Source organism: Lepus europaeus, chromosome 18, assembly GCF_033115175.1.
Source record: "Lepus europaeus isolate LE1 chromosome 18, mLepTim1.pri, whole genome shotgun sequence".
Taxonomy (NCBI): Eukaryota; Metazoa; Chordata; class Mammalia; order Lagomorpha; family Leporidae; genus Lepus; species Lepus europaeus.
Window position 1 is genome coordinate 17616278 of NC_084844.1, and position 16278 is coordinate 17632555.

The 16278-nt window shown below is 41.6% G+C and overlaps 1 protein-coding gene across 1 annotated transcript in view; it reads left to right on the forward strand.

Moving 5' to 3' along the window:
- Positions 1-16278, forward strand: part of NSF (N-ethylmaleimide sensitive factor, vesicle fusing ATPase) — a 178494-nt gene that overhangs the window by 102088 nt on the left and 60128 nt on the right. Inside the window, exons 10-12 of the mRNA XM_062216514.1 lie at positions 9600-9765; positions 10863-10937; positions 11150-11337. Coding sequence (XP_062072498.1) covers positions 9600-9765; positions 10863-10937; positions 11150-11337 — 429 coding nt within the window. The remainder of the gene's footprint in view (positions 1-9599; positions 9766-10862; positions 10938-11149; positions 11338-16278) is intronic.

Here is a 16278-nt window from a genome sequence, read left to right on the forward strand (position 1 = left end):
AAACTATCAGGATTGGTTTTGGCACACAACAGGTTAAGCCACATCTTGTGACTGTGGCACTCCTATCAGAGCACCAGTTAGAGTTCTGGCTGCTTCACTTCCAGTCCAGCTTCCTGCTAATGTACAGAAACAGGGTCTTATTTATGAGCGTACTTCAGAAAGCTCATTTTCCATAAACTTTGAAAACATTTTATTTTATTTGAAAGTCAGAGATGGGGCTGGCACTGTGGTATAGACTATTAAGCCTCCACCTGCAGTACTGGCATTCCATTTCAGCACCCGATAGAGTCCCAGATGCTCCACTTTCAATCTGGCTCCCTGCTAATGTGCCTGGAAAAGCAGTGGAAGATGGCCCAAATGCTTACTCCCCTGCACCCACATAGGAGACCCAGAACAGGCTCCTGGCTTTGGCCTGGCCCAGCCATTGAGGCCATTTGGGGAGTGAACCAGCAGATGGAAGACATGTCTCTCTGCTTCTCTCTCTGTATTTCTACCTTTCAAATAAATAAATAAATCTTTAAAAAGAGAGAGAGAGAGAGAAGAAAAAGGCAGAGAGAGAGAGAAGAAACAAACAAGGGAAATATTTTCCATATACTGCTTCACTCCCCAGATGACCCCAACAGTCAGGGATGGGCCAGGCTGAAGCCAGGAGGCACGTGAGTATCAGGTACACAGTACTTGAGCTGATGGCTGCTGCCTCACAGATGCGTTAGCAGGAAGCTGTATCAGAGGTGGAGGCACTCTGATATGGGACATAGGCCTCTCAAACAGCATCCTAACTACTGCACCAAAAACCTGTCCCTCCATGAACTTTTTGGAGACCTTGCATACATTGCTAGCCAGAGTGTTAATTAGAAAAATGTAACAAATGGGCACTATCTTAAAGATTAACTTGATAACAAAAAATGAAGATGTGAGAACACAGGAGTTTCACTTCCAGACAATTGCCCTCGATAGACACTCGGACTTCTGCACAGAGGGCACCAGAGTTGACTGCTGCACTGTTTGAATTGGGCAGGGGGTAGTGGGGTAGAACATCTTGACTGTCCCATAGTAGGAAATGGAATATCATACAGATATTAAAGTAAATGATAGATTTACTTGGATCAATATGACTAACACTCAAAAACATAGCTTCTAATTAAAAAAAAAAAAAACTTAATAAGCTTTACTAAATCTACCCTGTCGTTTCCTGCTTTTTCTAAATTTTTATTGTGGGTAAGATATACATATATTTTTTTCTTTTCTTTTTAAAGATTTATTTATTTACTTGAAAGGCAGAAATATATATACCTTTAAAAAACATATATATGTGTACATATATATGTATTTTATATATATACAATATATATTTATATATATGTATTTTAAAGATGTATTTATTTATTTGAAAGGCAGAGGCAGAGAGAGAGAGTTCTTCCATCTGCAGGTTCAGTCACTAAATGGCCCCAACAGCCAGAGCTAGGCCCATCCAAAGCCAGGAGCCTGGAGCTTCTTCAGGGTCTCCCACATGGGTGCATGGCCTAAGGGTTTGGGCCATTTTCTACTGCTTTCCCAGGCCATAGCAGGGAGCAGCCAGGACTCAAACAGTGCCCAAATGGGATGCAAGCACTGCAGGTCAGGGCTTTCACCTGCTGCACCACAGCACTGGCCCCAAGGTATGTATTTTAATATTGCCTTCCTACCAACCTTTTAAATGTTTTAAACCTACTTGTTGGATGTTTACTTGTTTCAGTTTTATACAAGGTTATTTTCTCCTTTGGTTCCCAGTGTCTATTAAGTTCTTAATTTATGTTTGGTCTCTATCTCAGCCTCATTAGTTTCAGTAGTCATAGAATGATTGGTGGGTTGATGCAAATCCAAAGAGTCCCAGAACCAATTCAATTTTATAATTCATTCCTAAACAGTACCTCTTTTTTCTGCTTTAAATATCTTTTAAGCCCTTAATATGCCAAGAAAGATGGCCATCACAATTTACTATCTGGGTTGAATGAATGTTTAAAAATTATTTTATTTGCCACATAATTTATAAATATAAGAATGAAGGGGTTGAGACCAGTGTTCTGGTGCAGTGGGTTAAGCTACTATCTGCCTTCCATGTGAGTGCTGGCTCAAGTCCTGGCTGCTCTACTTCTGATCCAACTCGCTGCTGATACTCCTGGGAGGGTAGCAGATAATGGCCCAAATACTTGGGCTTCTACCACCCATGTGGGAGACCTGGATGGAGCTCCAGGCTCCTAGCTTCAGCCTGGCCCAGCCCTGGCCATTGTGGCCTTTTGGAGTGTGAACCAGTGGATGGAAGATATCTCTGTCTCTCCCTTGCTGTCTATCAATCTTCCTTTAAATAAATAAATAAACTTTTTTTAAAAAGGACTGTTTAAAGAAAACAGATAGTGAAAATTATTACAATATTTAATGTGATCTTAAATTTGTCAAGCAAAATCTTAGCTGGTTTTAGTGAACAGGTGCCTGTGGATGCAGCCAGCTGCTCATTGGCCATCCTGCAAGAGGTTGTAAATATCAACTGCAAACCCCCAGCACGTCTCCCACAGGCTCGACCGTCATCCCTTCTGCTTCTTCCTCACGTGCTCGCATTGTCAAACAGAATACTTTAAGAATTCTTAAAAGACCTTTGGCGCGTAGTTTTGTGAAAGGAAGAAGGCTATCATATGCCCCTGCCTGCAAAAGCATTTTCATTTTTAGACTTGCAAGGATCTTTTAAAATGGTAAAATCATTGATCTTTTTTTTTTTTTTTAAATATCTATGTATCTATTTCTCTGGCCCCCTCTCTATAATACCTGCATTCAGCATCTAATTACAAACTAGATCAAGGAAGTTTGGGCACACAAATTGAATAAAGGATAAAAGAATTCTGGCATAAGTCCTTTTAGCAAAATGGAATGGCCTAGTTTCTTTTCACACAGTACTGCACATTGAAGACTTTTCTGTTGGATAACTACATGAAAATGCCATATTTTCTTTTCATCTTTAGATTAAAAATGTATTATTTACACACTGATTCTTGAGCATCATTATCATATCATTATCTGAAGGCACATAGTTTGAGATTTTATTTATAATGGACAGCTTTACTGTCTTGATCGGAGTCTCAAGTGCCATCTTACTCTTTGCACTCATCTTCCGACTCATCTAGTAAATGTAAAACACCTTTCTCTGTGCGTTTTCTGTGCCACCCTGGGCAGAGAATTTTAAAAATTGGTATGTTCAATTATATTCAGTAAAAGCTGAGGTCAGGCCACAAAGATTGCATCTCCAGCCTTCCCTTATACCTTCTCGGAGGAGGGTTGATGTGTTTTGGGCAATACAATAAGAAAATTGAAGAATGATGTCGGAATGATATTTATTCCACTGGTGTTCTGTCACTCTCAATACCGTCATCCTTCCATTTTCTTATTTTAGTCTTTTTTATAGCATTAGTGAGAACAATTGATGACATAATTTCTAGGATGATTTAACAGCGTAATGTACCTTAGATTTATTAAATAGCCCAGTAGCCCTAGATGGTAATGGGAAGATAGAATGAGTTTTTTTTTTTTTATATTTATTTATTTGAAAGCATTACACAGAGAGACAGAGACAGAAACAGAGAGAGAGGTCTTCCATCCGCTGGTTCGCTCCCCAAATGGTCACAACAGCCAGAGCTGAGCCCATCCAAAGCCAGGAGCCAGGAGCTTCTTCCAGGTCTCCCACACGGATACAGGGGCCCAAGGACTTGGGCCATCTTCTACGGCTTTCCCAGGCCATAGCAGAGAGCTGGATCAGAAGTGGAACAGCTGGAACTCTAACTGATGACCCTATGGGATGCCACACTGCAGGCTGGGTCTTTAACCTGCTGTGCCACAGCACCAGCCCTGAGTTTTTTGTTTTAATTTTTCCTTTTGGTCAAATAAAAAGCTCATGTGAAATCAATCTTTATACATAGTTAGAGCTACTCAAAAAGAAACTTAAAGGCTGAAGTTGGGTTTAATGAACCCTGATGACGTACCAAGGGTTAAATGCTAAACATGGGAGAGTTGAAATGCACGTAAGCGTTTTATAAAGTCTCAGTTGTCATAGTTCCTACATGGCACGTGGGTAACTTTGGTGCTCTTTTTAAACTTGTGGGTATGTTAAACATGACACTAATGATAAAACTGAATTGGCAAATAATTTCTAAATTAATCATAGCCAGCATTTTCCGTTTTATCTTTCTGAATCTTCACAGCAGAAATGATTTGGTGTATTCAGCTGAGAGCCCCCATGAAGGATAGATTTATGTTACGTAATAAGGAAAAGTGTCGCCTCTGTGACTGTGGACAGGCCAGGCTGATGCGATGAACGCTTGCATATAGGTCAAGCCAGTTAAATATAGATCAGCTGCGTTGAAAGGCCCGTGCCAGGGGCTCGGCGGCATCAGCTCTGTTTCTGTGGGGAAAGACTTTGCAGATAGTAAAAACAAAGCTGGAAGCCAGTGTATTGAAGAGGTAAAGAGTTTATTGACGAGTTAACTGTATTGATCCCTTGCTAAAGGGTTTATTATGAACCAACAGTATTAAGTGGTGAACATTAATCTTGACATATTCTTTACCTGGTTCCTAATTTATTGCAATAAGAACTTGCCTTTATTTGAGTAACACACCTGTAAAAATTGATGTTATTGTAATGAGTAGGCTGGGGGAAGGGACCTGATGACAGGTCACAAGATTAGTAAGGTTCTGAAAAGGTCAGAGTTGTACTGAATTATGTTTTGGACAGATTGCCACTATGATCAGTTAATCAAACACAGTGTTCTTATTGTCTCTGGCTTCCCTGTCCACATGGGTGATTTTTGAGGTTGGACTAAGAAGGAAGTCATGATTCCAGTGACAACATAAGGCACACTGACAGCAAAATTCACACATTATAACAGTTTTTCATTTCATGCTGTATTGAGTAGATAACCTTGTATAAAAATAATAGTCACAAACAGGAATATACTTGTTTTGCATTGAAGATGACAAGACTTAATACCCCAAAATGCCTTGGCAAAGCTAAGATTACAATTCCCACTCCTAATTCCCTTTTTTTACAGGTGGAAAGAGGAATAACTTTTGGCATTTTTTTTAATAATGTAAATGCTGTGGCTTTTAAAATTTTTTATTTACTTTTATTGATTTGAAAGGCAGAATGAGAGAGAGAGAGATCTTGCATTATCTGGTTCACTCCCCAAATGCCCACAATATGAATGGCCAGGCCAGACTCAAGCCACAAGCTCAGAACTCAGTCTGAGTCCCCAGTGTGGGTGTCAGGGACCCCAAATACTTAAGCTATCACCTACTACCTCCCAGGGTGTGCATTAATAGGAAGCTGAGTCGGAAGTGGAGCAAGGACTCAGACCTAGCACTCAGGTATGGGATGCAGGCATCCCAAGTGGCATCTTAACCATGGTGCCAAAATGCCTGCCTTTGTTGAATTTTTCTTTTTTTAAGAAGCAAGCTATCAGTTATCATTAGACATCTGTCCAGTAAATATAAGATAATGGGATATGAAGTTAATTTCATAATAAAACACCATATTTGAGCTTAGTTTCAAACTTGAAGAAGGAAAATACAAGAAATGTTAGTTAAAAAAATAAAACCTAGTTAAAGTTTAGAGACTTTGATGGACATTTGATAATCATCTTACATAGAATTTCACTAAAGAATAAACTTAACATGAATAATAGAATGTATAAAATAGTTTATGTTTTTATATTGTGTTGTACAATAATGACTTTCTTCTCTTTTGATATATAGTTTTATGATTTTTACATGTGTGTAAATTTGTGGGGCCACCACCAAAATCAAGATGCAGTATTAGTGTTTCCTAACCTAATTTGGAGATTTCAAAAAATTCCAATCAAAAGTTGGATTTGTTTGTTCGTTTGCTTGTTTGTTTTCCCTTCCCTGGTGGAATGATCCTAGTGTTCATTTTGAAGTCAGCATGGTTGAGAACAGCCAAGATAGTTACATAAAAGAACATCTTATGCGAAAGAGCTTGCCCCACCTACTGCTCTAAGGTTACCAAGATGAAAACAAGCGTAAGTCCAGGGAAAGAGCAGATGGACTGATAATAACCCAGCACACGGAGAACCAGAGCCTCCTAGAGCTGGCGATCTCAGGAAGGAAAGCAGGGCTACTCAGCAGGGCTCCCTCAGTTTGAGGGAGAATTCCCTGGGTGCTCACCCCACTTACACTATGCACAAAGCACAAGATAAAGGATTCTAAGTAAAGGAAAAATTTTAAAGAGAAGAAAATTTAGTGTCTTTAATAGGACAGTATTTTAAAGATTACAAATAACACAGCCATTATATATAAATATAAAAACTGATCATATGAAAGGCAGGGTGCCGGTGTTGTGGCTGCCACTGCCACGCCAGCACCCCTTGTCAAGGCACAGTGAGTTCCAGCTGCTCTGCTTCCTCTCTGGCTCCCTGCCGCTGTGCCTTAGACAGCAGCAAAGGATGGTCCACGCACTTGGGCCCCTGCCACCTACGTGGGAGACAGGGATGGAGTTCCAGGCTCCTGGCTTTGGCCTGGCACAGCTCTGGTTGTGGTTAGGGGAATGAATCAGCAGGTAGAAGATCTCTCTCTCCCTCTCTCTCTCCTGCCTCTGTTTCTGCCTCTCTGTAACTCTGCCTTTCAAATAAATAAATAAATCTTAGGCCGGCGCCATGGCTTAACAGGCTAATCCTCCGCCTTGCGGAGCTGGCACACCGGGTTCTAGTGCCGGTTGGGGCGCCAGATTCTATCCCAGTTGCCCTTCTTCCAGGCCAGCTCTCTGCTGTGGCCCGGGAGGGCAGTGGAGGATGGCCCAGGTACTTGGGCCCTGCACCCACATGGGAGACCAGGAGAAGCACCTGGCTCCTGGCTTCGGATCAGCGAGATGCGCCGGCCGCAGCGGCCATTGGAGGGTGAACCAACGGCAAAAAAAAAGGAAGACCTTTCTCTCTGTCTCTCTCTCTCACTATCCACTCTGCCTGTCAAAAAAAAAAAAAAAATTTAAATAAATAAATCTTTAAAAAAAAAAGTTAAAAGACAGACACATGACAAACTGGGATAAAATATTTACAACAAATATTATAGTATCCTTAATATATAAGGCATTTTTATTAATAAGAAAAGCTCCTAAATGCCAACAGAAAAATATGCAGAAGACATATCAAATAGGAAGAAAAATTACTAATGATAAAAAATATGATTTTAAAGGCATACCAGCCTCTTCAGTAATTAGACAAATATGACTGAAAAACTAGAGAACAGGGGCAGGCAGTTAGCTTAGCAGTTAAGAATCTCACATCCTACACTGGAGGACGTGGGTTCAGTTCCCAGCTCTGACTCCTGACTCCGGCTTCCTGCCGACACAAACGCTGACAGGCAGCAGATGATGACACAGTAATTGGGCTCCTGCCACTCACATGGGAGACCTGCATTGATTTTCTAGTTTCTGGGCCAGCCGAGCCCTAGCCATTGCAGACATTCAGAGGGTAGCCACCAGATAGAAACTCTGTTCCTTCCTTCCTCCCTTTGTCTCTCTCTCTCTCTCTCTCTCATTCACACACACTCTCTCTTTCCCTTCCTCCTTCCCTCCTTCCCTTTTAAGTGAATAAAATACAAATGCTATTCTATTGCACAATAAGGTGACTATAGATAACAACAATGTATTGTATATTTTTCTTATAAAAAAAATAGAAGAATGGATTTTAAGTGTTATCACCATAAAGAAACGTTGAACGTTTGAGAGCTGGATCTGTTTACCTTGATTGAACATTACACAGCGGATACATATATCAGAACATTACCTTGTGTGGTGAGCATCTGTCCTATGGTTAAGATGCCCACATCCTGTATTGGCATGCCTCAGTTCAAGTCCAGCTTGTTTCTAATGCGCACCCTGGGAGGCAACAGGTACTGGCTCCCATGTGGAAGACCCAGATGGAATTCCTCACTCCTAGCTTCAACCTGGCCAGCCCATGCGTTTCAAGTAGATGAACATAAATAAACATTCCTTAAAAGATTATATCCTTAGGGCCAGGGTTGTGGCACAGTGGGTTAAACCACTGCCTTCAGCCTGGCATCCCATATAAGCACCAGTTCAAGTTCTGGCTACCCTGCTTCCGATTGCACTCCCTGCTAATATGCCTGGGAATACAATGAAAGGTGGCTCAAGTGCTTAGGCTTCTGCCACCCACAAGGGCAACCTGGATAGAGTTCTGACTTCATCCTGGCCCACCGTAGCCATCGTGGCCATTTGGAGAGTGAAACGGGTGGAAAATATTCTCTCTCTCTGTAATTCTGCCTTTCAAAAAAATATTTTAAAATAAAAGAAAAAACTAAGCTGTTTTAAAAATTATATCCTTAACAGATATTAATATCTAATCCTCAATTTCATTATGCTTGTCATTTGATTTATATTATCCACATATTACCAGATTTAGGTTATATTCATTTTCTTTTTTTTCTTTGTTTTTAAATATTTATTTATATGTATGAAAGGCAGAGTTACAGAGAGAAAGAGAGAGATCCTCTATCTGCTGGTTCATTCCCCAAATGGTTACAACAGCCGGAGCTGGGCCAATCTGAAGCCAGAAGCCTTTTCTGGGTCTCCCACATGGGTGCAGGGGCCCAGGCACTTGGACTGCTTTCCTAGGTGCATTATCAGGGAGCTGGATCAGAAGTGGAACAGCCAGGACTTTACCCACTATGCCGCAGCGCCAACCCCAGTTGTATTCATTTTCATTTGTAATAATCCCTAATGTTCTTTTTTTGGTTCAAAATTTTTTTTCTAAAATATCCTTTCCCCCTTTGTTCCCTCATAGAAGATTTAATTACTTATGAATTGTTAGAAGGCTCATTTTATTTAACCTATTGAATTATTAGAATTCAAAAGTATTTGTGTGTCAAAGTTTCAAAATATATATGCTTTAATGTTGACTTTGTTTCCAGTAAACTGAAACAGAAATTGGGGCACAGAAACACCCTGCTTTCCTGTGTTTTGATGAAGTGTGTCTCTGTTCTCACTTTACTGTTAGAGAGAACCAGTCTGTTTTCATGTGATATAAGTGAATTGAATGATGTTCCTTTCTTTTACACATTTGCCCAATTCCCAGCTGACCTCTGGGTAGAGGTGATCTTTAGCTATGTGATATTCAGAACCAGCAGTAGAGCTGCTTCCGGGGCAGTCTTACTGAAATTTGGGGAACGGGAGGGAGTTGCTGCTTGCTGACTTAAATGCATCTGAGAAGTACAAGAGTTCTTTCAAAGAGGAGAAAAAATGTGTAGAAAGTCACATTTGCTTACTTAGTGGGCTGTCCACTTTCTGTGTATACTGTATATCTATAGTATAAACTTGTGTTTGTGGCTGTTAAATATGAGGTTTTGGAATGTGTTCTTAGTTTCAACATTCTGAGGATGCAATTGCAACACCTCTGGGAGTACAACAACCATGATTATGCTTAGAATATTTATTGGTCAAAATGAAGTGAGGCCAACCTGTGGAAAGCTTTGTGTTGCTTTTTTGATTAGTTTGTGTAATAATACATTTCTAACAATGACCTTTCATATAATTACTTCCCTTATAGCTTGGTGCTAACAGTGGTTTGCACATCATCATATTTGATGAAATCGATGCCATTTGCAAGCAGAGAGGAAGCATGGCTGGTAGTACAGGAGTTCACGACACCGTTGTCAACCAGTTACTGTCCAAAATTGATGGGGTAGAGCAGCTGAACAACATCCTCGTCATCGGTATGTTCACTTTTTTTTTCCACAAAAATATTAGCTATATAAATTCTGAATTCTGAGTAGGTTGTAATTATACGATTTTGCCAATGTTTCGAAATGAGAATCAAGTGATTTTGAACTTGACTATTCTGATGTCTAGGCTTAACAGGGAAATAAATGAAAGGTGGGTTTGATGACCTGTAGGTTGAAGCCTGCAGCTTATCCACAGATGGAAACAACAGCACAATGTAATGTAGTAGTTTTCTTTTCTTTTCTTTTTAAAGATTTATTTATTTATTTGAAAGGCAGAGTTACACAGTTACTCAGAGAGAGAGAGAGGTCTTATCCGATGGTTCACTCCCCAGTTGGCTGCAATGGCTAGAGCTGTGCCGATCCGAAGCCAGGAGCTTCTTCCAGGTCTCCCACGTGGGTGCAGGGGCCCAAGGTCTTGGGCCACCCTCTACTGTTTTCCCAGGCCTTGGCAGAGAGCTGGGTTGAAAGTAAAACAGCCAGGTCTTGAACCGGTGCCCATATAAGATGCCAGCGCTTCAGGCCACAGCACCGGCCCCACAGTAATTTTCATACTGAGTCCTTGGCCTCCAAGTGCCCTGAGAGGTATTTCAGGGTCACTGAGGGCCAGAGAGTAAGCCCCGAAAACTGTACCATTATTATAATTTCTTTTAACTTTTTATGTACTGAGCTTTTTCTAAAGATGACTTTAAAAATAAAACTGGTATTTTAAAGAAAACCTCTGGCCTATAAAAAAGGGAGAGGAGTTTGGAGTCAGAGTTTGTGTGCACTTTGCCCCTTGGTCTCTTTGACAGGTTACCTACCATCTCTGAACCTTAACTTTTCTTTTTAAATATTGGGAATTTCCATTACATTTAATACCATTGACTTGTACAATAGTAAAATACTAAAGCAAAGTCTCCAGATGTTTTCATTAGAACAGATCAAGAGCAAGTGTTATTTTATTTGAGAATAATTTGGTTTTCTATTTGACCTTTATAAAACGTCCTCTTAGTTTGTTATGGAACTTTCTGTTATTGCGTATACTAAAGGGATATTTTATCTTATTGTTGAACTCTGTTTGTTGTTTCGTTTTTAACCTCTGTGCTCAGGAATGACCAACAGACCAGATCTGATAGATGAGGCTCTCCTTCGACCTGGAAGACTGGAGGTTAAGATGGAGATTGGTAAGCAAAGTTGTCGCTTCGGGCATGTGTATAGCAGAGCATGTCGGGTGGTGTTCAGAGTCCTTTAACAGGAGTGATGTCACGTAACTGTCAGAAGCAGGTGGTTCTTCCATGTGTGAGTACCCCTAAGAAAAGCATTGAAGTTAGAATAATCTCTTCTGGTGGTGCTTTCAAGACTAGGAAGATGTCCGCCTTATTTTTAATTGTATCAGGCTTGCCAGACGAGAAAGGTCGGCTGCAGATCCTGCACATCCACACGGCGAGGATGCGAGGGCATCAGTTACTGTCTGCTGACGTAGACATCAAAGAACTGGCCGTGGAGACCAAGAACTTCAGCGGTGCTGAACTGGAGGGCCTGGTGCGCGCAGCACAGTCCACTGCTATGAACAGACATATAAAGGTCAGCAAAGTCAATCAGGCATTGGCAGCCCTATAAATATTACACCAGCATTTTCTGTCTTTCCAAAGGCCAGGGTAATGGTAATCTGGATGGAGAAGAGAGATCATAAGAGGAATAAGAATTAATTGTCTACTGCTAACTGTTACTCTTCAGAGTAACAGGAAGAAATTCAATGTCAGCATCTTCCCTGTAGTAAACACGGGCTCAGTGGTTACATCGGATTGCCACCGTCTGACTACTGACGTGTGACGTGAAGTTGCTTTTGTTTTTTTAAGATTTATTTTGTTTATTTAAAAGGCAGAGTTGGAGAGAAGGAGAGACAGAGCTATCTTCCATCTGCTGATTCACTCCTCAAATGGCCACAAGGCAGGACTGGGCTGGGCTGGGCTGGGCCAGGATGAAGTCAGAACTCCATCCTGGTCTCCCACATGGGTGCAGGAACCCAAATACTTGTTTCATCATTTGCTGCTTTTCCAGGCACATTCACAGGCAGCTGGATCAGAAGTGGAGCAGCCAAGACTCGAACTGGTGCTTATATGGGATACTGGCATTGCAGGTGGTGACTTAACGTACTGTGCCACAACACCGGTGCCTAAGTGAATATTTTGAGGAGACTTTTGTATCTCATGCACCGTATTAAATTGTAACAACTCATAGAAAATTGGCTTTTCTGTGAACTATAAACATAAACGAATATACTGAATACAGTTTTTTTCAAGGTAATAGACTAGAGAATCAAAGACAATAAATTTTGAACTCTCAAGGAGTTCAAGAAGCAGATATGTTTACAAATTAGTACAAAAATGCTTTAGGTACTATGATAGACGTATGTACAAGGACACTCGCCTTTTGATAAATAAAGGACTCTTGATCCTTTACTATCTGCTCTCTACTTTAGATTTGTTTATTTTTAAAGATTTATTTATTAAAGTTACTGGGAGAGAAAGATCTTCCATTCACTGACTGGTTCACTCCCCAAATGGCCACAACAGCCAGGGCTAGTCCAAGCCGAAGCCAGAAACCAAGAGTTTCATGTGGGTGCAGGAGCCCAAATACTTGGACCATCTTCTGCTTTTCCCAGGCCATTAGCAGGGAGTTGGATCAGAAGTAGAGCAGCCAGGACATTAATTTGCTCCCATATGGAATGCTGGTGTCATAGATGGCAGCTTTATTTGCTGTGCCACAAAGCTGGCCCTGGCTTTAGATTTTAGCTGTCAGCTGTAGATAGATGCCTTCCAGATATCTCATCTCCTGAAATTATCTGTCTCTCACTTTTCAGATTCATACTAAATGCCCCTAGTAATTCCAAAGCCAAATTTATTCTTTTTTTACTACTTTTCTTCCGGTTCCTATGTCCCTGTATATCTCAATTTCCAAGGCTTAAAACCTCAGGATAATTTTTGATTCCTGGCACTCTACATAATGTTCAATGTCAAGTCATTTGCAGCATTTTGTCACTTCTGACATATCAGTATCTTTCAGTTCCCACTGCCATCATCCACCTTCTCTTTGATTAACCTTCTTGTTTTATGTCATTCTCCCATGCCTAACTCCCCATCATCTACAAAACAAAGTACAGACTTTTTAGCATGGTGTTTAAACTTCCTTCAATCTGACCTTAACTGACTTTTCATATTCCCAGTTAATTCTCCATATACTTCAGCCAAACTGAAATACTGACCAATCACCAGCCATTGTTTTCAACTTCTGCTTCTACTCCTTTGGCTTCATGGAGGATCTGTACCTGCTATGCTTACTGGTCTTTTCATTACCTGGCTCATACACTACCACTTTCCTCAAAAGTTTTCTGATTCTCCCTTTCAAGAAAGATGCACTCTCTTCTTTCTTGAAATAATAATGTGTTGTGTGCAGTACCTTCAGTTGAATTTGAGTGAAAATAAACTTCAACACCCACTGCATGCCAGAAATCATGCTAGAAATTAGAGCTACCACTGCAAAGAAGAAAAGCAGATGGGTGTCTGCTGTTGAGCAGTTCACATACAGTAACAGGAGGTCCGTGTAAGGTAGGGGAGTGGGAGGGTGTCAGTCGCTCAACTTGTGGGATGAGAAAAGCCCGCACAGAGCAATATCCTCGGTGGATAGGAAGGACTCTTGGTGGGCAAGGAACAGAGACACTAAATAGCCCAGTGTGTTGGAGTAATTGCGTATTGCTTCAGCACAGGAGTGAGCAAGGGAGTGATGAGAGAGGGAGGTAGGGGATAAGTCAGGAGACAAAGCAGGGGATGGAGCACAAAGAGTCTTTTATGCTCTGCTAAGAAGTATGGACTTTTTTCCTGTGAGTGGTGCTAAGCCATTGAAGAGTTTGAAGAATAGCAGTGACAGTTAAAACATAAGATCACCCTGGCAGCTTTGTCGATTGCAGTATTTAGGAGTAGAGTTGGTGACACAAGACTAGAGAGGGGAGCTTTTATAACAGTTCAGGCAGGAGATAATAAGATCCTGAACAGTTAGGTTGAGTGTGTTGTAGTCATTTGGTTGCATCCTATCAAAGGGTCTAGTCCATGAGTCAGCAAACTAGGGTCTGAGGGCCAAATTCAGCCAGTGGCTATTTATAGAATGCTTTTGTTCAAAATATTTATGTATGTATGTATTCATTCATTCATTTTATTTTGTAAAAGTTTATTTATTTTTATTTGAAAGGCAGAGTTACAGAGAGAGAGCGAGAGGGAGAGACAGAGAGAGAGATCTTCCATCTGCTGGTTCACTCCCCAAATGGCCACAATAACTGGGGCTGGACCAGGCTGAAGCCCGGAGCCAGGAGCTTCTTCCAGGTTTTCCACATGGGTATAGGAGCCCAAGCACTTGGGCCGTCTTGTGCTGCTTTCCCAGGTGCATTAGAGGGAGCTGGATCACAAGTGAAGCAGCTGGGACTTGAACTGGCACCCATAGGGGAAGCTAACATTGCAGGTGGCAGCTTAACATACTACACCACAGCTCTGGCCCCTCATTTTATCTTATTTTATTTAAAGGTAGAGAGAAAAAATAGAGTGGTATCTCATCCTCTGACTCATTTGTCAGATGCCCGCAGCAGCCAGGGCTGGGTTAGGCTCAAGCCAGGAACAGAGAACTCAATTCTGCTCTCTCATGTGGATATCAGAGACTCAACTATTGAGCGAGCACCTGCTGCTTTCCAAGGTGTGCATCATCAGGAAGCTGGAATCAAGAGTGGAGCAGGGACTCAAACCCAGGCACCCAGATACGGTGTGCAGTCATTGGAGTGACGTCTAAACTGCTGCACCACCAGGTCTTGCCCCAATTTTTAAAAACTACAACCACACCTTTTAACTTATTTGTGAGTGTTGTCCGTGGCTGCTTTCAGGTTGCAGTGATGGGTTGAGTGTTTAAATAGGGGCCAGCATTGTAGCACAAGGGGTTAAACTGCCACTTGAGATAACCACATCCCATATCAGACTGCTGGATTGAGTCTTGGCTACTCCCTTCCATTGCAGCTTCCCTGCTAATGTCGTGCTTTTCTAGGAGGTAGTGCATGATGGCTCAAGTACTTGGGTTTCTGCCACCCACATGGGAGACTCAGAGTTCCTGGTTCCTGGCTTCAACTTGACCCAGCCCTGCTGTTGCGGCCATTTAGGGAGTAAACCAGCAGATGGAAGAACTATCTCTCTGCCTTTCAAGTAAATAAGTCTTTGAAAATATAGTTAAAATAAACTTACATATGTATTCTGAAACAAACTGTATCAGTAAGTCATAATTTCTCTACATAATTAAAGTGATTTTGTTCTAGCTCAAGAATGCCAAAGGTTTGTATGGTATAAGAATATAATATTGGATTCTTGTGTGTGTGTGTGTGTGTGTTTTAAATGTTTATTTTTATTTATTTGAAAGGCAGAGCAACAGAGAGAGAGAGAGATCTTTTCATCTACTGGTCCAGTCCCCAGGCTGAAGCCAAGAAACCAGAACTCCAGCCAGGTTTCCCACATGGGTGGTAGGAATCCAACCACCTGAACCATCACCTGCTGCCTCCAAGGTGCATTAGCAGGAAGCCGGATCAGAAGTAGAGTTGGGACTCAAACCCAGGCACTCCTAATTTGAATTGCAGGCGTCCCAACTGGGAGCTTAACCTGCTGTGCCATGCCACCCACTGTACTGGGTTTTTATAGAATGGATCTATTCATCCGTTCAGGGCCTACTTTTTATTCTTCCTCTTTGCCAAAGATATAATAAGAAGAGATAATGACTTTCAGAAAAATTATATAAATGTTGTAAAATTGCTCCCTAATAATGATCTTTCATCTTATCACATGAATGCATCTTGATATAATCCACATTAACTAGTTTACAGATTTTCTCATATATGTTGGTCACAGAATTTTACTTATTTCTCTTTTTTTTTTCCTTGACGGGCAGAGTTAGACAGAGAGAGAGAGACAGAGAGAAAGATCTTCCTTCTGTTGGTTCAACCCCAAAATGGCCGCTACGGCCAGTGCGCTGCGCCGATCCAAAGCCAGGAGCCAGGTGCTTCCTCCTGGTCTCCCATGCGGGTGCAGGGCCCAAGCACTTGGGCCATCCTCCACTGCCCTCCCGGGCCACAGCAGAGAGCTGGACTGGAAGAGGAGCAACCAGGACAGAACCGGTGCCCCAACCGGGACTAGAATCCAGAGTGCCAGTGCCACAAGCAGAGGATTAGCCTAGTGAGCCACAGCGCTGGCCTTATTTCTCTTTTTCTTAACCATCATAATTCTTTGCCTAAATATCACTTAAGCCATTGTCTCACTAAGAAACGTGCATTCTTCAAGAACATATAGCTTGGGGCTAGCATTGTGGTGTAAAGAGTTAAGCCTCTGGCAAGTCCCAGCTACTCCACTTCTGATCCAGCTCACTGCTAATTTGCCTGAAAGTTGGAAGATGGCCCAAATATAACAGGGCCCTGAACCCATGTGGGAGAACAGATGAAGCTCCTGG